This window comes from Phoenix dactylifera, chromosome 11 (assembly GCF_051530095.1).
Source record: "Phoenix dactylifera cultivar Ajwa chromosome 11, Ajwa_hap1_PhDact_Kaust_v1.1, whole genome shotgun sequence".
Taxonomy (NCBI): Eukaryota; Viridiplantae; Streptophyta; class Magnoliopsida; order Arecales; family Arecaceae; genus Phoenix; species Phoenix dactylifera.
Window position 1 is genome coordinate 2,035,805 of NC_143200.1, and position 21,342 is coordinate 2,057,146.

At 35.2% G+C, this 21,342-nt stretch overlaps 2 protein-coding genes across 12 annotated transcripts; one reads left to right on the forward strand and one right to left on the reverse strand.

The window, feature by feature from the left end:
- The first annotated feature begins 3,339 nt into the window (after nt 1-3,339).
- Nucleotides 3,340-10,586, forward strand: LOC103712086 (uncharacterized). 2 transcript variants are annotated; one of them, XM_026806742.3, is made up of 7 exons: nt 3,340-3,482; nt 8,996-9,100; nt 9,182-9,308; nt 9,395-9,466; nt 9,559-9,613; nt 9,705-10,176; nt 10,288-10,487. In XM_026806742.3, the coding sequence occupies exons 3-7, from the start codon at nt 9,217-9,219 to the stop codon at nt 10,323-10,325; spliced, it is 729 nt and encodes a 242-aa protein (XP_026662543.3). In that variant the 5' UTR covers nt 3,340-3,482; nt 8,996-9,100; nt 9,182-9,216; the 3' UTR covers nt 10,326-10,487. The 2 variants fall into 2 exon arrangements, with proteins under 2 accessions (XP_026662543.3, XP_008796706.3); XM_008798484.6 differs by lacking the exon at nt 3,340-3,482 and adding an exon at nt 8,745-8,920 and having other exon boundaries at nt 10,288-10,586.
- LOC103712067 (small RNA degrading nuclease 1-like) lies at nt 10,399-21,129 on the reverse strand. Of its 10 annotated transcripts, none has more exons than XM_088706356.1 (14): nt 20,942-21,129; nt 20,790-20,859; nt 20,574-20,680; nt 20,124-20,303; nt 19,937-20,026; nt 19,489-19,557; nt 18,321-18,461; nt 18,089-18,205; nt 17,946-18,015; nt 17,735-17,832; nt 14,348-14,425; nt 14,104-14,211; nt 13,911-14,015; nt 10,399-10,895 (listed from the first exon to the last, which is right to left on the reverse strand). In XM_088706356.1, the coding sequence occupies exons 3-14, from the start codon at nt 20,634-20,636 to the stop codon at nt 10,566-10,568; spliced, it is 1,449 nt and encodes a 482-aa protein (XP_088562482.1). In that variant the 5' UTR covers nt 20,637-20,680; nt 20,790-20,859; nt 20,942-21,129; the 3' UTR covers nt 10,399-10,565. The 10 variants fall into 10 exon arrangements, 8 of the variants coding, with proteins under 8 accessions (XP_088562482.1, XP_088562480.1, XP_088562484.1 ...); XM_088706354.1 differs by having other exon boundaries at nt 14,291-14,425; XM_088706358.1 differs by having other exon boundaries at nt 14,291-14,425; nt 20,570-20,680; nt 20,942-21,102.
- Nucleotides 21,130-21,342: the final 213 nt, after the last annotated feature.

The window sequence follows — 21,342 nt, forward strand, 5'->3', positions numbered from 1 at the left end:
ATACAAGTCATTCTTTACTTTTTTATATATAATCTTGTCGTATTAGTGATTATATAATGAAAACAATTATTTTAGCAAAAGACTCAGGCAATTTCATGGAAAATAACGTCACGCTTTTCATGGTACATTGATGGGGACAAATAACGAATCCAGCTAAAGGTTTGGATAACTTCATCAATTATTTCTGGAATATAGTAATATAGTGGAAGAATTTGGTAGGATAAGACTTGATCATTCAGCTTTAATAATCCTGTTCATCCGCAAAAGGATATGTGTGTCGCTAGAAATTTCATAATGCTTCTCACATCTCTCTTGATAGTACCAAAGATTTAGTCGGATGATATCAGGTTATTGTTTTTTTGGAACATACTGGAAAATTGATTTTCCTGGCTATCTCAAACAATCAAGTAAATTACACCATGAATATAGGGCCTCCTCACTCTTCAACTACATATAAGTAAATTTGGATATAAAAAATATTTTTATATTTTTTTAACATTTTCTATTATGTCATCTTAGTAAAGAAAAAAGTATATTTTGTATTCAAACTTCTATTTAGCTGGTAAAAATTATTAAGTTTTGGAGGAAAGGTTTTTACATGAACTTTTATTGATATGTATATTGCCAGTATTGGCTAATGCACTCTTGAGCAGTGATTGTAACTCGCAGCTTTATGTCCAGTAAGACAAGCTAGATGCTTAATGAAATTTTGGTATAGTGATCATGAAATCAATGTAGAGAGAAAGTGGTGAAGGACATCTCTGACTGCAAGATATACATCAAAAGAGAAGCTAATGAAGAAGTGATTGTTCAAGCCAACCAAAATGCTGCACTGTTCAATTATTTATTCATCAAGTGGTAATATTGGCAATAGTTGCTGTGGTATTCGATGATATCGACAAGTTAATATTATTGGCCTAGTCTTCATAATGAAGGGCAGTGTTGGAAATCAATTGCTTGTTATGCTGATACTAAGACTATATTCCTATCTTTTTCTAATTTTCTCTTCCAATTCTAATCGAAATAATTTATCTTTTAATGCTAGTCTAAGTTAATTTAGGTTGAAGTGGGATTTACAAAGTGAGAAAGAGAGTGACGTGTGGAGAATTGGAGAAAATTATTTTTAGTGAGATGTGATATCTTCGAGAATGAGGGCCAAACACATTATTTTGGCCATTATTTTTTATTTATTTTTTGCTTTTACCGTTTTTATTTGATTTAATTAGTGTTTGTTATGGATGGTAGCTGGGGTTATGTTGATAATGGTGTGAAACCTCGCAAGTCAGATGATTCCATACAACACCTTGGAGCTTAGAGACAGTATCCGCATAGATATTTTTTATGCGCACCACTTTCGACCACTCACCCGCTTTAACTTACCCACCAACCTGACCTCCCTATGATTCCCATCCATGCCTTCCCCAGGATTCCCGGCTGGGATTGGAAGCTGGAATCTTGCCGGCTCCATACCCGGAAACGTGGCACTCCTCCATTGGCTGCCCAAATGTCGTCGGATCTTGTCTTCAGGACAACAAAACAAAAGCATCCTATTCACGTGGTGGTGTCGCTGGGCCCCACGTGCGCACCTCCCGTCTTGGAGCTTCCTTCCCTAACCCGCGAATCTTTCGCACCGTGACGCGATCCAAAAGAATCTACCGCTAGTAAAATATCTCGACGGTTGCTATCTTCTGTACTCGTGGGGGTGCAACTTTTGGACGGTACAGATTCATTGGATGGGTTGAAGTTAAACTAGATCTGTGCGGGCCTTGCATGGCCGCCCATGCCTCCCTAAGATCAGAATCAAACATATATAAATTATGGGCTAGCAGACGAAAAAAGTCAGGTCATTGCATGTGGTTGTTTGTACGAAAAGAACTCTTCTAAATAAAAATATTAATTTTGCATTGAATAATGTGATCACTGAGGTTGATCTCTTCTAAATTTATTTATCAGAATAAAAATATTAATTTTGCATTGCATTCACCAACATGTCTACTAATGCCATTTTCTCTCAGCTTTTTGTTGTGTTATGATCATTATAAATTACTAAAGCTTCCAAATTATAAAAGTTATGTTACAAAAAAATTTAATAATTATTTTAGCCATGCACACCTTGTCCTTAACTATTCCAATAATAATTTTAGGCTTTATATACATCATAGATATGGTCCCCAAAGTGTAAATAACATCTTTGGAGCATCTACTAACCTTTCGCTTTCATTATCTATCTGCCAACATGCAGAAAATAAAAATTTAAACCAGCTTGCTTCTCTTTTTCACACAAGAAGAACTGGCATAAGAATAAAATAAAGCTCATCCAAAAGTTGCATACGGTTCTATTCCTTCATTTCATAATTCAATCCTCAAGGCATTATAGAATTTTGTCTTCTTATAAATCTTCAAAAATTTTACAACTACCAATTATGCAACATGTATCACTTATAGAGAGAAAGTTCAAAATATTCATATATTCAAATCAAAACACTATAATATCAACCATTATATAACTAAAGCCCTAATCTTTCCTAGAAGTTCACTGGAAGCACTTGAGCAAGGGAGAAAAGTTGTATAAGAAGATTATATTTTCATATTAGGAAAAAAAGAAGAAAAAAAAGATATTATGTTCGGGACAGCGCTCGCCCCACTCCACACTTTCCCATCAAAAAAGAAAAACAGAGTAAGATGGTTCAAACAAAGGAATTAATAGCCGAAGTATCAAATATTTTTATGGTGTTGCAGAATTTCTCTGAGATATATATATAGAACTGATGGTTTAATAAGGTGGTCATAGTTTCTTGTAAGGATATTTTTAATTGTTGTGATGCAACTCTATGTCAGGCATGAAGTATACATGATAGGCACAGCAAGTGATAGGCCATCATTTTCCATGGCAATTAAGAACAAGGTGACAAGTTGTGGGCTCCGTCCAGGTAGATATTTTATCAATCGATGAACTCGTATCAGAAAATGGGGCGCATTCCATTCCGTGATGGCTCACAATAAGCCAAACCTTTCATTAATATTTTCCAACGAAATCCGATCGTCAAAGATAAGGGCATTATTATAAGTTTATCTTGGTTCAGAATCTGCTACGTCTCATCATTGAAAAAAAAAGGTTTCAGAGTCTACTACGTCATATAGATACCGTGAACCGTAGCCCACTGCAGAAAAGGGGTATCTCCACTTATCCTGGGGTTTCTCAGGGGCCACAACAAGCTGTTAGCTTTCGTCTCCAATTTCTTTTGGCTTTTCCCACTGAAACTTGTTATCCTTCCTCCCACCACCTGCGTCCAAATCAAATGGAGATGGCTTAGTCTTCTGGTTGCTTGAGCCCATGTACTCGTGTTCTTGATGAGGTGTTTTTTTCTGAAAAAAACAAAAGTGTTCTTAACTTACCCTCCTCAATAAAGAAAAAAACAATAAGTGCTCTTAAAGGAGACAGCATGGATGAACTACTAGAAACTGTCACGGTTGTTGCTGAGGTATGTGAATTTATTTTGGTTTCAGCTTATTTGCTTCTTTCTGCAATTTGAGTTGCTGAGTGAAAATGTCCTACCATATTTATTTTTCTTTACTGTAAAGCTGTAAGAATTGAAAGTCATTGTGTGGATTATCCAAATATTCATCCATTTGCATATGCATAGATCTCGAAGTGATGAGTAAATAATTAATTCGATTTTTCATTTATTTGCATAGATTGCAAAGTAATCCAAATATTCATTTGCTTGCGTATATCTCAAAACAACCGCATGAATGATCCAAATATATATCCATCTGCATAGATCTCAAAGTGATCCAAATGACGTTTGATTGTCCTATTAGCATGAAAATTTAGAAACTTAAAAAGAGAGGAATATGTTAACCAGAAAAAAAAAAGTAATAAGTTTGACAAGTTAAAAGTGTAATTATCGTAATGCACATGAATCAATATATAATAATGACTAAAAGAAACTGAAAGTTGGGAAAATAGATTCGGTTGACCTCCCCATTGTAAGTAAGTTCATGAATTCAGACCTTCTTGTTTTGGTAGTTCTTCTCAGGAGGTACTCCTACTCTTCCTAGCACGAAGAAACTTGTATTTCTGGCTAGGAAGTAGATGAGGAAAATTCCCCTAAATCAGTATACCAAGAATATTGGCCATTTATTAATGGGCCTAATAAGTTGAGTGCAATAGCCATTAGGGATTCAACAAGCAGAACATGAGCTAGCCGGGCATTGCTCGAGCTCATCTTGGAGTAAGGCCCTGTTTGGGGGAGCTTTTGGAGGGCCAGAAAGCACTTTCTGGCCCTCCAAAAGTACTTTTAGATGAAAAACTGTGTTTGGTAAATTTTTCAAAAAGCTGTTTCAGCTTTTGCGGGAAGCTGAAAACAGCTTTTAGGAGAAAGCTCCAATTTGAAGCTTTTGGAAGGAAGCTGTTTCAGCTTTTTCGGAAAGCTGTATTTTTGACAAAAATACCCATATTAAAATAACATAATTACATAGTTTGTCCCTTTATAAACCTAAAAATCTGCTGTAGCCAAGAACCCTAGCCATCAGACTCCCTTCCGTAAGAAAAGGTATTTTTCTTTTCAATTTTTGTATGCATCTCTTGAACCACATTTTAGAAGAAAAAAATTTTAATCCTTTTCCATACCTTCCAAAATCAATCTATTATTTTTTTTTATTATCAACCTCGCGGCCCGCGCTGAGGTTCTCCTCGAGCGTGGACCACGAAGAAGAGCCTCTGGACCGCAGAAAATTATTTTATGGAAAATTATGGAAAATTATTTTATACAAATAATTATTATATTTTATACCTTTATTTTTTATTATACTATAAATATAATATCATATTATATTATATCATAATACATTAATATGTTATATTAAATAATTTAATATTATGTTATATTATGGAAAATTAATTTATACTAATAATTATAATATTTTATACCTTTATTTTTTAATTATACTATAAATATAATATCATATTATATTATATCATAATACATTAATATGTTATGTTAAATAATTTAATATTATGTTATATTATAGAAAATTAATTTATACTAATAATTATAATATTTTATACCTTTATTATTGTATTATACTATAAATATTATATTATATTACATTACATTATATTACATTACATTATAATACATTAATATGTTATTTTAAATAATTTAATATTATGTTATATTATGGAAAATTAATTTATAATAATAATTATAATATTTTATACCTTTATTATTGTATTATACTATAAATATTGTATTATATTACATTACATTATAATACATTAATATGTTATTTTAAATAATTTAATATTATGTTATATTATGAGAAATTAATTTATACTAATAGTTATAATAATTTATACTTTTATTATTGTATTATACTATAAATATAATATATATTATATTATATCATAATACATTAATATGTTATGTTAAATAATTTAATATTATGTTATATTACCAAATATTAATTTACTCTAATAATTATATTACTATTATGCTATATTAACATAATATTATTTTATATTACAATAATATTATACTATATCTTATATTTATGTATTAATTTATGTTATGTTTTATTATGTTATGTTGTATAATACTATGCAATGTCCTTTATGGTAATTTTGTCATACAAAAGTACTTTCTCAGTTTGTTTACCAAACACAAAACAAAGTACCACAGCACTTTACGAATGTAGTTACCAAACAGCAAACAGCTTTTTATAACAGCTCTACTTCAGACAGCTCTACTTCCAACAGCTCTACTGCCAACAGCTCCCCCAAACAGGGCCTAAACCTCTATCTTAGCAACCAGTATACCAAGAAATAACGATGCATGCCATAGGGACCGTTTATTAATGGACTTAATAAGTTGCGTGCGATGAAGTAGTAAATGAGCTAGCTGGGCTTTGCTCTAGCTTGGCATGAAGTAGTAAATGGTCAACTTGAGCTTGGCTTGTTCAAGCCTGAAAAGTAAATTTGAGCCAAGCTCAAGCTCAATCAGCTCCTTTTAAGATTGATAATGTGGGTGGGATGCAGGTGGAGGGAGATCTACCTGACTCTTCTCGAAGGTGGGAGCCCTACATTGTGGCACCATTGACTCATTCTTGATGATGTTAGGGGTTCTCTGAGTGATAGTAATAGAGTCCATAGTGGGCAAGGGGATAATGGAGAAGAGAGGGGAGATCTAAGGGGCATAATTGATTGCTATGCTATGGTAAGTAGGATAGGACCCTTTGGTGGCATTGGGTAGGAGCATATAAGAAAAATGAGAATGGGGAAAGCTATGACGAGTGGCATATTTGTGGTAGGTGTTTATACCAAATTTTGTTTGGTTTTTCAAAATTTTTGAAATAAGCTTAAAGTAGGAAAAAACTGTTCGATTTTCATGCAATGACAAAACTGCATATACTTTTATAATATTATTAATATTGACATACAATATTCATACAAAAGATTATTCTATATTATGTATTACATATAATGGATTACCATATTTTATATGGTTAATATTAATATTTAGTATAACACCAAAACTAAATATTAATATTTATGTACTACAAAATGTAATATAATACTATAGGATTAGAGTATATTATATAATTTAAATATCATAATAGAACTAAAGAATATATTATAGCAATGTTTTGTATTATTAATAGTACGTAATAATGTTATGATATTATATTATAATATTAATATGAAAGAATTATTGTAATTAATGATATAATATATAATAATATTATTCTAGCAACATTACATAAACATAACATACTACCAATATTGCATAATAAACTATAGATATTTAATAGTAACATAAATACTATTTAATTAAAGAAATACTATACTATTACAATGTCATATTATAATATTAGAACATAACAAACTATAAAAAATATTGTAAATGTTGTATATTTACTATGATGAATATATAAAACTATTGTAGAAATATTATTAAATTATAATAAAATTATTGATCTTTATCATAGTATCACATGATAAATAAAGGTTTTATATATTATGTTATAATATTATAATATACCTTTATAGTACTAGTAGAACAATTATACGAGTGTTAATAATACTATATAATATGTCATGTTATTAATAAGAATACATATGATAATATATTATAGTATTAATATAAAATATTATATTTAATATAATATTAGATATAATCAAATGTTAATATGATATAATAGTATTGTATAATATTACTAAATACGTATTTTATAATAATATGAATAAATGAAATATCATATAATAATATAATTTTATAGTGTTGTAACAAATATAGTTGATAATACAAAATTAGATTTAGGGATACAATCTAAAATGGTGAAATGGATATAAAGAACACGCTTAAGCTATTCCAAAATGGAAATGGAATAGTATATTCCCAGAAAACTAGCATAAGAAGGTTTGATAAGGCATAGCGTATTTCACGTCTTTGGCCATTTTCCGAATCTTGCTCTCTGGCATATGATCTTATTCCAGTCTTATGCTCCTACCAAACACCACCTTCATGTTATTTGTTACAGCAATCGGTTTGTTAATTGGCAATGACATGCTGATGATTTTTCAAATTATGTAGTTACCATTATCATGACGTATTTAAATTCAAACATGTCCTTTTACATGCTGAATGTTCACTAAGTTGTAATGTTTAATGCTGTCACGGTCCCTCTTGAAAGACTAATGCTTTATTTTTTTTGATTTGAAAGTGTGCAATAAACCTTAAACCCTAAACTTTCTTTCATTATTTTGATATCCATATGAATTTTTAAGAAGCATGATTCACCGGGTGGTATGGGACATACCATACCGTGCCAATTCGATATTGGTATATAGTACGAAAGGCGTATCAATATTCGGTATGCCAAAAAAAATTTATATCGTACTGTACCACTATAGTAATAATATGGCATCAATATGAGGTCCAGTGTTGCTAAGAAGAACAAATTATTTGTTTATGCTGTATATAATGTAGTTAGAGAAGTGCTTTCACTCGGTCAATGGTTTCTCTCCTGTAACATAAATCTCGACCGGCCATGCAGTGCATGAACGACCGTACCATTCCTTACATCCTATAATTAATAGAAGAAATCTATGCTTGGATTGATTTGACCATAAGCCCATGGGAGCATATATCCGAAAATTAAGCAATATTTAGAAATAGAAGAGTAAAAGAGAAGGGAGAAGTCGTAGTTTCTATCAAGGATAGGCTTCCTGCTAACGGGATGAGTGAAGTCAAACAGGTTACATGTTTTTGTTGTGCAATCGCCCATTATAAAGTGCAGAAGACAATTAGTAAGTCATATAGTTCTCAACCAAGTTTGAATCATTAGAAACAACCAAATTATATGTCATCGTGTCGTATCAAGATGAGGGTTGACCCTGGATGCCCGAGCCAGCCGCTTTTCTCCCCTAAAGTCAGCCACGACAAGTGCAAGCAAATCTAAATTTATGTCTCCAAACCAAGTAATCTCCGGGAAAGCACGAAGCAAGTTCATGAAAACCATTTCCATTGACTGCTCTATTTGAAGGGAGACAACTGAATCACTGGAATTCCGAACATATTCGCGTTAAACTTTAAAAAGAGAGAAGGTGCACACGGAGACCCACGCATCGATTCTTTTCACGAGACCCACGCATGGCGAAAAGGCTACGTAGCCGCGTTAGCCGTTGCATAAACGCGGTTCCTAGTGCTGCATAGAATATTAATTAGATGCTTAATGCCCACTGCAAGACCGAGTCCTTTCTGAGACTCTTTATAAACTCTTTCACCTCTCAGCCCCCCTTAGAAGTCACAGCCCCTTTCTTCCACTTATCCATTCTGACCACCACCAAGCACCCATCCTCGTCACCTCCTTCCCTTCATTGCCATGTCAATCCAAGGCCAGCTTCTTGAGGTCACAGGTGAGTTGTCAATACTTCCTTCAAACTGAAACGGAGATCATCCCTGAACTCTAACTCTACGATCCTTTTGATCAGTGGTTGGCTGCAGCAAACTGAAGGACACAGAGTGGACATCGAGGCAGGATCCATTCGTCTGCCTTGAATATGCCACAACCAAGTTTCGCACCAGGACCTGCACAGGTATATTGGATCGATTTTGTGTTGGAAATTTGTTTTGAGAGATTGGTTCGACTTTTTGAGATCGAACAACAATACATGCAGATGGAGGCAGGAACCCTCGCTTTCAGGAAAAGACTATGATTCCCCTCATCGAAGGCCTCCGTGAGATCAGCATCAGCGTCTGGAACAGCAACACCATCGCCTACGACGACTTCATTGGCAGCGGCAGGTAAATAAATGTTCACTTTCTACCAACTGTTCTTCTGAAAAGAGAGAATCAAAACCGAATTATATGTTTCAATGTTCTACTCTTAGGGTCCAGTTGCAGAAGGTCCTCTCTGAAGGCTATGATGACTCTTCTTGGTCACTGCAGTCTAAATCCAGAAAGTAAGACTTCCAAGCCTCTAAAATCTAGCTACCAAACCAATTCTTCTCTTGTTGCACGAGTGATTCCCCTCGCTGCAATCTCTCCTCCACAGGTACGCTGGCGATGTAAAACTCATCATGCATTATGCACAAGCAGGCAAAGCACAAGTAATTCCTATCTCCACTCCAACTATAATTTCTTGATCAGTCAATGCATGCAGACAACAACAAACCTGAAGCCCTAATTTCTTGTTGGCAGAAATCTTCAAAGGCCGAAGCTCCAATGAGCTATGCACCAACTGCATCAGTGTACAATTCAGCAACTCAATATGCCCTTCCTTATGCACCCCCGCAAACAATGGCACCAACTGCTTCAGTGTACAATCCAGCAACTCAATATGCCCTTCCTTATGCACCCCCGCAAACAATGGCACCAACTGCTTCAGTGTACAATCCAGCAACTCAATATGCCCTTCCTTATGCACCCCTGCAATCAATGGCTGCTCCTTCCTACCCTTCGGCTGGAGCTTGCCCTGCAGAAACCCCTTACCCGGCACCATATCCACCCCCACCACGTCCACCACCGGCTAATCCTGCTCCTTATCAGCTAGCAGCATACCCTCCTCCCCCGATGCCACCGGCATATCCAACTGCAGCGTATCCACCCACCGAAACATACCCACCAGCCATTTACCCCCCTCCACCACAAGCCCAACCCTGTTATCAACCAGGTAAATAAATAAATAAACAAACAAACAAATAAACACCTCTCCCCTGTTTTGAGATCACTGAAAGATAAAACATGTGCATAATAACGATTGTGTGAAATTTTTTGTGTGCAGCACCTTACCGAGGCGTCTATCCACCACCACCGTATTGATGAGAGAAGAGATGCAGTTGCTACTGACAGTCCAGCTTTGCTAGTTTAACATGTACAATACTTGATTCAGAAGTAGTTTAACCAAGACTTGTGGTTGTCTTTTTCTACTTTACTTTCAAAAAATGCTTGTTTACCAATATGAATGGGAAGCCAATTAGTACAGGAGGATTGCTGCTATCAAAAAGGAAATGATGTTACAACCAGTTTCTGGGGATGTATGTGTGATGATATTTTTCTATATCACAATCCATTTTTCCTAGCAAGGGCAGCGATCATCTTTTGCAACTCGAATATTTCATCCTCTCTCTGACACAGCTCCTCTTTCAATTTCTCAATCTCTTTAACATGCTCACAGTAATGCAAAGATGTCCGTGGCTTTTTTGAATCATTGGTCTCATCTTTTGCGTGCTGCCTTCTTTGGGTCACCATTTCCATCTTGTGCCATCTCTTATTTAATGGATCATGTCCATCGAGTGGAGCAGCAGCGGTCATCCTTCGAACATGTAAGCTGATGCTTTTCCCAGTTCTAGTCTCTAAGAAGACGTTCTTCTGAGGCCGACCACTGGAGTCCTGGATGTAGAAGAAAAGAAAAAAGTTCTTAGTATTTTAGCAGAATCATGGTGCTCGCGGATGGCTTCTAGAAGTTACTTGGTTGTAACATCATCATTATTGCTGCAAGAGAAACAGAGAGAGAAGAAAAAGAAGAACATCATAATTGTATTCTCATATCGTAAGCCTAAGCTTTTATAGAAAGATCTAAGAAGGGCACAAAACCACGGGATGATGCCCATTTGACAGGTGGCAACCAAAATTCCAGTTGTGACAGGAAAGGAATTATGGTGCTCAAACTCTATATTTTTTTTGCCTGAGGGAACATTATATGAAGGTAACTGGTATGCATTTTTTAGGAATATAACATGCACACATGAACTTGACCTATGTATGCACGTATGTGTGTGCGTGCGTGCGTGTGTGTGAGAGAGAGAGAGCAGTGCCTTAATATGTTCTTCCATCTTAAAGAACCAAATTACTCTCTGCAACCAACCAGCCTCTCCTTTTTTTCTTTTAATGTAATGAGCATCAAGATTCACTAGAGCCCTCCCTAAGGATAAATGCTCGTTCACAACCAAGAACTACGATATGCTCAAGAAAATACACCACTGTATGCATAATGAAGCAAAGTATAGTCACAAAATCAAGAACATTCTTATAAGACTCTCATTATGTATAATATAAGACATTCAACGAAGAACAAGTTAACTGTCAGAGGGCAATAAAGTCTTCGCATACTAGAGGGAAGTTTAGTGTGAGGGCCTGCTGATATGTCCAATCACATGGTGGTATCGCCCTGCAAGAACAGAAGTTGCTGAGAGAACCATATCAGCTAAAGATTGAGGTATTATGGAAGGTTGCCAATATCCCTAAATCCCTAGTTCAGATAATGAATCCTGTAAAAAGGTAATTATGTATCTTATCATACTACCATATATCAGCATGAATAAATTCTATCCAGAGGCATTTTTGGCTCTGAGATATCTTACAACTCAGTTAACCACTGTGTTTTCAGTGAATCTCCTCAACTATCCCAAATTTCAAGGAACACTATTCTCATCACGCTGTTCCCAACTTAACATTAAAGCTCTTGGATCATCTTTACCCATTAATTGGCATCTAGACTCAGTTCAATCCTCTCTAACCTCAACACTTCACCCGTTGTAGCAAAATTTGAAAATCTGCCTACACTAACCTGTCATACCTATTTCATAATACCCCTATTCCAGCTATAGCTCTAGTATCACCAAAACAGATGTAAATAACCTGCAAACTGGTGCTTTCCCTCATAAGCCTCTGTCAACAGACCCTCCTCTTTAAACAGGATTCTGAAAAGAAATGAATAAAAAAAAAATAAAAGAACATCACCTAGAGTTAGATGAGGTCAATGTGGCCACCCAAATAAAATCAACCTTGAGTGGAAGGTAGAATGGGGGCAATTTTGATTAATATGCTTAGATTTTCCCTTAGATAATAAATTGTAACATGTCTACCAATAATCAACTGATCAAGCCTGCTTGCTAACAGATGCAATAGTGTAAAAAGAGTGTAATCGTAACTTTGGCTTACAACAACAAGAATGAAAGCACAATTGCAGCTGAAATTTAACCTAGAACTTAGTTAATTTCTATCAAGCAAGTAAAAGTAGTTCCACTGATTAGTTCATTTTGAGAATTAATTCTAGCATGTTGGATGGATGATAAATGTTCGTTTTGAATTGCCTAAAAATATTAGAAGTTACATAATTGATCTTTTGAACACAAGAATCAAACTTGTGATTGGCTTTATGTGCATTTTGCATGTGCATATTGACAAGTCCCAAAAAAAGACAAGGGAATCCATAGCCCCTCCAACCCCTGAAACTACTCAATCATCATACTTTTTAAGTCTTTCCCAGACAAGCTGATAATATGCATCAATTAGATAATTGAAGTAAAAACAAGCACCAAGGATAACATGATAATTTAAGCACCAAGCCTGAAATACAGCCCATAATTTATGTTAGTGTTGCTTGGTTACCTATGAAGGACATATTTGCATGTCATTGCTTGCCATATATAGTTTTTTGATATCTGTTCTATGCAGAGTTAAACATTACTGTAAAATAGATGTGAAATCTGTCTCCAACTTCCCCGATGCCTAATGAGGCAAACAACCTCCTAGCCTTATATTGTTCAATGACATGTTCCCAATGGACCAATGATTTTACCAGTACTGTTTGGAATAGGGAAAAAGTGTTCTATTTGTCAAAAGGTGAAGTTTAAATGATCTGTAGAACCATTGGTAGCTAAAATTTTCTACCAGGTTTGCCATGCCACTACATAATCTTTCTCTTGCCCCTGCACCAGCTTCCTACCACCCTGACTGGTTCTTCAGTAACTAGTTCTGACTGGTTCTTCAATCACTTGTTTTCAGTGATTCACTAAATTAACTTTGATTTTGCAGGTTTGCACAGTATATCGATGTACTTGTTATAATATCAACAGTACATTCCAACAATTCTAAGGTGGTCCATTTTCAAATGTTTTAGGAGAGTTCTCAGTCCTCAAACTCAAAAATGATTTTAACTCAGGCAGCTACACTACTATGGGCTGATAATATAATGTAAACTTAATATTCTACACGTAAATGTCTTCATATTCCTTCTCGGCGCTTACATTTTTCAACGTCTTTTTATGATACTTCAACCTGAATCTGAAATCCACACTACACGAAGGATATTGAAGGTATGGATAATTGTTGTTGGCCCTCAAATAATAATCCCTTTCTCTTTAACTTACATGTTTCCCACTTTCTATATGTTACTTTCCACTAATTAATAAAAGTGTTAGGCCAATCCTGTTTCTTGCATTGGTTTCTGACGTATTTCTTAGAAACACAGACTTCAATGTGTTACCTTCCTGCTCGCATGGAAATTAAGAGATAGGATGTGCATATAATGAGATAATGGCATTAAAAAGCAGAAAGTTGCAGGAGATGAAGACCATTTAATTCAGCTGAGTAAAGTTGAAAACAGACTAATTTGGTGCGTACCCTTCTTTCTGGGGCTTCTATTCCTTTGAATGCTTCATATGCCTCTCTGGCATCCTTGAAAACAGCAAATGTAGCATAGCTAGGGCCTCGGACCTTTAGATCATTCTGCAAAAGAAACCTTTATTGTATTTCAGAAAAGACAAAAGACTCTCTATATACACTACTAAGACATAAAGCATGAGTAATCAAGCACCTCGATATCAACATTATATTTCTCAGGAAATAGTCTCAGCAGGTCTTGATAAGGAACATCAACTGGTATGTTGTGAAGAAGTAACTTCGCTTGATCAGAGACAGACAACTGGAACGCAAAAAATTGATAAATTAGTTAAGCGTCTTCAACAAACAAGTAAAATTTTGGTTTCCTAGTTCTGACAGACATTGTTGTTTAGAACAGAAATGGGATCATCAAATCCATATTCAAGCTTAGCAAGAACCAGCTTCATTGCAGCCTTTGCATCGTTTAAGCAGTCATGTGGTTCACCTTTTTGTCGTACTGGAGAACCCAACACAGACTGCAAAAAGCAAAACAATTAACATGAGAAATGAAGGGCAATGACAAGATATATAAGGAAAAAAGAATGAGGAAACAGAGCACGCCTATACAAATCATATACATCCACATCTGGTATTAAGACTCTTGATGCAGTTCAGCATGAATTGCCATTTTGTTCTTTGTAATGGTTTGCTAATAAGAGTTCTTGTAAATTAGTAAACATAAACCTGTTTCTATCTTTATGTAGAACATGTGCTTGTGCTTATGAGACAATCAAAAGAATTACAAACAATCAGGACATTTTTCTATTTATAAGTAGCATAGGACACAATGCCAAAATTGTAGTAAATGTTCAATATGATAAAGAACAGTTCCCCCCAGTCAAAGATGTCCAGCTTCCACAACCTGAGTTCAAAATTAGGCTAAATCAGCTTCTTTATAGACAGGTCCTCAATACTTATGTGTTACAATAGTTGTCCCAAAGACCGATACAAGTCGTCGTAAAGTGAGCCAAATGTAAATAATTTTATCATCACATGGCAGGATTTGTCACAGACTATTATAATTTAGAGGGAGTTACAATGTAATATCATCTTCTCATATCACAAATCCCATCACATAAGTTTAGTTGATCATGTATCCAATAGCTGGACTAGGAATCCCAATATCTGCCTACTTGTGTGCTCTCATACAAGGCTTCAAGTGCCACATGCCAGCACCACCATGCTAATTTTCGACATGCGCTGATGCACATGGACAGTCCGGCATGCAGTTTTGCTATGTGACAGTCTGGCACTTCCCTGTCTTGCAGAGCAGGCCAGGCATGCAGTTTTGCTATGTGATAGTCCGGCATGTGCTGCAAAGAACAGACAAAAAAGGACCAGCCTGCTATTCCAATTCTAATAACCTTATAAATTGGACTAGCTTCTTTTAAAACCCTTGGACCCATGAAGCCAGAATACAAACTTCACACATAGGTTCACGCCTACTATATTACACTCCTAAAAGAGCGAGGAAGCAGTGGGGTCACTTCACAAGGCCTGTAACTCGAGTAAGAGCCCAGTCTTTAACTGTATCATCACTGCAGGACTCAAGGTTTCTTCCTAATGCACGTTGGCAACTATGTGGCTCACCTTTAAAAAATATTAAATGATAAATAAATTTATAATAATAGAAAAGAGAATAGAAAATATAGAACTAGCCCAATAAAATTCAGAAAAGTAAGAAAAAAGTATAGAGGTGGAGGGCTAGATATCCAAGGGTTAGGCTTATGGGGGCCGCTTGGCAACCACTATGTGACCAATCTACACACAGAGGCAGTCTAGACCATATGCAGGCCAGTTAGGAGCCGCATATATCACTTCATAAAACAATGATGGGGCAAGCCTCTAGGCGTCCCCTATATCCAACCCCTAGAGCATCATAAAACTCCTTTTTTTTGCTCTCCACTCTCTCCAATATGTATGATGATCCTTTGCCTCATGCATGTTGCATTCATGAAATATTTTTGCATGCCATGCTTTTATCCTTCCAATTGTGATATGAATTTTTCAACTGTGTTTCTCACTATCATGCTCAGTCATCATCCAAGAAAATCAAAGTTGTCCTAATTCAGATATTGATTGGCATCGCAGTTTTGGCATAAGCTGTGATTCCGCAGGTCAGATATTGAGTTTCAAACCTTTCATCACCTTTAATCCACACCAATCAAAAAGCACATAAATCAAATTTAAGCATGAGTTTTGTTTACACTTGTCCATCTTTTTGTTTAGATTCACTAAACCTAGCATCAATTGCCCAAGTTGTTTATTAATTACCAATTTTTGATACTTCTCCAAAGGGTGACGATCAAAGATATAATGGGAACTGCTGACCTCATTTTTGATCAAGCTCTAGGAAGAGAACCATGTGAAGGATCTTCATTAATTCCATCGTTCCATACCAATGATGAATAAGAATATGAACATGTCATACTACATGCTCATCAAAAGAAAATCAGAAATGGCTGCTTTCTGGAGCTTCAATCATAGTGAAATTTTTCAGAAGATATTTTTAATATAAATAAATAATCATCCTTTGAAATTTGCCTCCAATTAATACCCAAATATAGGAGTTGAATATAAAGAATGAGATTCAATTCCATAGATATGTTTATCCATTTTATCATGATTGAGATTCACAGCATTCATTATTTTTTGTAAGAAGACTATTAGCCAAGAGATTACTTATTAGTCAAGAAGTATTGTTGACATTTTGAAAGACCAATTTGATGCAAAGGATTATAACCATGACGTACATCATCAGTTTCACTAAGATCAAAGCTAATAACATATGATTAAAGAAAAATTACAAATAAACTAACCAATTTTGTCATATTCATAAACTACAGAGCAAGTCAATCCAAACTCTGATGGTGGATAAAAGGGAGCTAATATGTAAGTGCTCGTGTAATGTAAAATAAGAGAGCTTTCTTTTGTTTGTCTTTAAAATAGGAGAGGCATTGCAAGGCAGTTGATTGGATGAAGTTAGAAGTTACTATAATGTCTTCTTCTTATCAAGAACTAGTAATCCATGTTTTAAATTTCATTTTGACAATGAAAGTGCACTTGGAAGATCCGAAATAAAAGAAGTTTCATTTTGATGCGTGCGGTTTACAGGCCTAACTAAGGATATATTAAGATCCCAGGCATTATTAGCCCCTTAGTCAATTGCCCTTTCTCTTCTAATCAATTGACCTTCTGATGGTATGCCTAAAAGTTCCATTGATGACATCAAATTTTAATCAGGAGAGAAACGTTTTTACAACATTAAGAATGCAACAATAAAGAAGATTGATGATGAAGAATTGTGTAGGTTGTGAACATGCAATGAAGCATGTCAGGAAGCCACAAAAAGAAGGTTAATAGAGAGTATTTATCCTAGGCTCCTTGTAGTGCACATCACATTCGATCTACATTTTATGATGGGACCACAGAACCATCATTTGATCTTTAACGCAATTCCTTGATTAAATATTTCCCTTATGGTTAGGACATTAGAATATACTGGACAACTTAATTAATGAGGAGAAAACAAAAAAATCAGAGTCAAAAGATCTGCATACTGCAAGCAAATTTATTGAACAATGAAAATGAAGCACGACAATAAATTGTTCAGCTGATAGATTAAAATACAACGACATGAGTTAAAAACACAGTAATATTGCCAGAATAGTCAATGTATAGAAGATACAACCGCTGACATTACAATGTACAGGTATTAACAGATTAGAAATAACTGAAAACTGGAATAGTTGTATACAAAAGAAATTTATTTTTTCAGAAAATACCTTACACAAATTGTTCAAGGAAGGGGTAACAGTAGGCAAGTCTCCACATTTGAAGATGTATGATGTGTCAATAATTCGTGGATGATCAATTTTTAGTACTGTATAGTTTAAAATAGAGAAGTTAGAACATGAGAAAATCCTTTATTTAGTTCAGTAAAGCAATAAAAGAATGCAACAAATATACATATAAATTATAAGATATACAGCATACCTCGTAAATCATTATGTACACTGTGGCCAACTAAAATAGTCCCTCGAGACAAAAGCTTCTTAAAGGATTTCTGCAAAATGCCAGATTAACTTTGGGCAAGAAAATTCAATCATAACTAGTAAACTGAAGGTAGCTAATACTACCTGTATATCAGGCAATGAACAAGTAACTCCCTCCAAATCTTCAGCATATATTCCAGTGATGTCTGTTCTGTAGTCAGCAACAGCTTTGTTGGGATTTACAAGTTCATCAAGTTTAACCTGAAAGCAAGAGCTATCCTGAAAAGCTTGGAGAAACTGAGGCAGAAAAGCTTTGTATATATGATGATAACGTATCGAATAGAAGATTAGGACATAACGCAAAGCAGTTTTATACCTCCAAATTGTGATCTACTGCACATACTTTTACAATTGCTTCAGTACCATCCTCGCAAAGGACCATCTCACAATCAATAGAAAGCATAACTTTTGATTTCATTGCCTCAGAAACTTTACCTAGTGGAATGATTATCCACTCCTGCCAAATCACCATCAAATTAAATAAATATCAGTATCATAACATGGCTTTTACTTACTCAAATGGAAGGATGTTCTCAGATTCTTAAATTGAATGGACATTGGATTTCTTGCAGTCCTACATGATGAATTTACCAGTAACTCATGATTATTAAGTTGATTGAATTCGGAATTTCAAAGTAGATATACATATATGTAGTTTATATGAATTCACCAATACATGGAATTGCTTTGCCATAAAACTTTATAAATTGGACAATCATAATAATTTAATATAATAATTTGAGAAAATATTTTTTATTGGTAAATAATTGTCTCTACATGATTTGCATCTTGTGAGATAGACTATCATTCTTTTTTATAGTTACAGAAAAACAGGAAAAAGAGATTTGGAAAGCTTAATCGAGCATCATTCAGACACATGACAAAGGCGTCAAGCGTTCAACTGTTCAGAGAAAACTACCAAATGAACCTTCAACAAGCCGACAAGGGTATAAGTATGGACCTTTTAGATGTGTGCAAATACATGTAGATGTATGTTATTGATTGAAATTAGTCAGACCAATTATTTCCGCAACTTCATAAAATTCATAAAACCTTTGTCAAGAATGGTGTTAGACTTAGCTACTTTTATCTACAACTGTCATAAAAAGTCCCAAGTGTCCAACATCTCAAGAAACCAAAATTAGGGGTGTCCACATAAGACTTCCTTTTTTGTTTTGCTTATTTCAGACAAGAGACTTGAACATGAAAATTTAAAGATTTTAACATGGCTCTATATGAAATTATGAATCCATCAATGATAAGAAAGAAAATAAATAAACTTAAACATATATATCACTGGTATCTATTACCATTAGAAGCTAACTAGCATAGTGAAACTTTTTAATTTAATGATAAAACAAACTTAAGTGAGCAACGACATAGGTGGTTGCATCAGAAGATCATGACAGCATAAACACCGTTTTTAACCAGATATTCATAGCATGTGTGAAATGTAAAGAGTCGAGTGCTAGATGGAATCCAACCTCCTCATGGGATGGAAAAGAGTAACATCGTGAGAAAAGTGAATGTTCCATCGTCAAACGGACCAGCCTCTGCATTTGTACAAGTGTAGGTCAATGACAATTATGAACTGACTGACATTCTGAAAGTTCAATTTCGCCGGTAAACGTTTGCACAAACAAACAAAGGAAAAGCTATTACAGTAATGTTTAAAATATAAAATAACTTCATTTCAAAAAAAAAAAAACTCAAAATCTATATACAGTCCAAGTCATCAAAAAATCAGTTAATGGGGATTTTAAACACATAAGCTGATGTCTCCAAAATAAGAAGAGAAGTCTTCAACAATATTAGCAGGACTGTCATCATATGGAAGGGAAGTGCAAGTTAAGCAGTTTCCTTCAAATGAGATAGTGCAAGAAAAATCAAATAGAATGCCTAACCTAAGACAGAATTCCAAGCAACATATACCTGCAGAGGGGTCTCTTGGACTGGAAAGTCGGTGATGAACTTCTTTATTGCTTTGCAGTCAGCAAGACGTCTTATCATTTTGTCAAAAAACTGAAACCAAGAAAATAGAAAACCGTGAAAGTATTAGAGACATAATAAATGAGAAGTACTTTATTCATAACAATGCAATGCCTTTTACACTAGTTACCTTCAGATGTTTTTCCTCGAACGTTTGCAGAAAAGCAACCAATATCTCTTTAGTTCTTCTTGCCGGATCACTTACACCAGCACCAAATCTCCTATCATGACTATGCAAAAAATCTTTCCATCCTCCTTTGCCACCTTTCAATCCTTGTTTTTGGGTGAACTTCACGATCTCGGCAAGAATCTAGCAGAGATAGGTCCGTCAAGCTAACACTATAAAAGCACAAACTTGACGCAAGGCAATGCATTTTGCAACTAATAATACAGCAAAATAGCAATTTCCTATGAAGCATGATCTCTAGTTATCTGAACCCTTAACACAATCAAACAAACACTGATCAGAGCTTTGCCAGCATAACAGGTATATCTAAAGAGGCAAATTCAATTAGTAGTTATAAAGAGTAGGTAACTGACTACACTTTACTGGCACATTCAAACTGATAGAACTACCTACAAAATAAAACGTAGCATTCAGCATGTCTATGGAAGACCCGGCAAATCCAACAGAAGCACACATACACTCTCTCCATGATCGTTACAATCCATTGATATCACCAAGACCTGAATTTTATTCAATGAAATGAATAGAATGAACTTCTAGGATTGCTTTGTGCCCACTGCACGCATTGTCTTCATCATCAATAACTAAAAGTTTCACAGCATAACGAACCCAGTAAGGAAGAAAATCTACTTCAGTTGTCGCAGAGGATATAGATAGGATCACAAATGCAATAGACGAACTACATGAAACACCAATAGTTGTCTTAATCCACAGAAGAAGAAAAAAATGGTTGCACAGATAGAGTGAGTGGGGATAAGTACCTCCCCGTCTGCATTCGAAATCACTTCGTCCATTGGAGAGGATATGAAAAAAATAGCTAAAAGGGGGGAAAATAATTAAAATTTGGTGGGAAGAGGATAAATCCCTGATTTTGTCCTCGCCGAAACCCTTCCCCCTCGATGCCGCTCGCTTCGTCCCCCTTAAACCCTTCGCCTCCCCCCTTTCCGATGAAGTCCTAGGGCTGGGAAGTGGCTATTTACGACCCGGACCCGCGAACCCGTCAGGAAAAAAGAATCCGACCCGACAGGGAAAGGTCCTAGGATTGTCCTAGGGTTGGTTAAAAAAATCATTCGATTTGTCTAAATCACAAAAACGGTGATGGCTGCCGCCGGTAATCGTTTTTGTTTTCGGCTACGGCTACGTTACAGTGAAAGATCGGTTT

Excerpts from the sequence above, each read along its gene's own strand:
- LOC103712086 (XM_008798484.6), top strand. The coding sequence starts at position 8,887 with ATGTCAATCCAAGGCCAGCTTCTTGAGGTCACAG. Across the intron at positions 9,467-9,558 it reads CTGCAGTCTAAATCCAGAAA|GTACGCTGGCGATGTAAAAC; the intron begins GTAAGACTTCCA and ends TCTCCTCCACAG. Across the intron at positions 9,614-9,704 it reads CACAAGCAGGCAAAGCACAA|AAATCTTCAAAGGCCGAAGC; the intron begins GTAATTCCTATC and ends TCTTGTTGGCAG.
- LOC103712067 (XM_088706354.1), bottom strand. The coding sequence starts at position 20,636 with ATGTGTGCTTCTGTTGGATTTGCCGGGTCTTCCATAGACATGCTGAAT. Across the intron at positions 18,016-18,088 it reads GTTCATTGCCTGATATACAG|AAATCCTTTAAGAAGCTTTT; the intron begins GTAGTATTAGCT and ends GGCATTTTGCAG. Across the intron at positions 10,896-13,910 it reads TAGAAGCCCCAGAAAGAAGG|GACTCCAGTGGTCGGCCTCA; the intron begins GTACGCACCAAA and ends TTCTACATCCAG.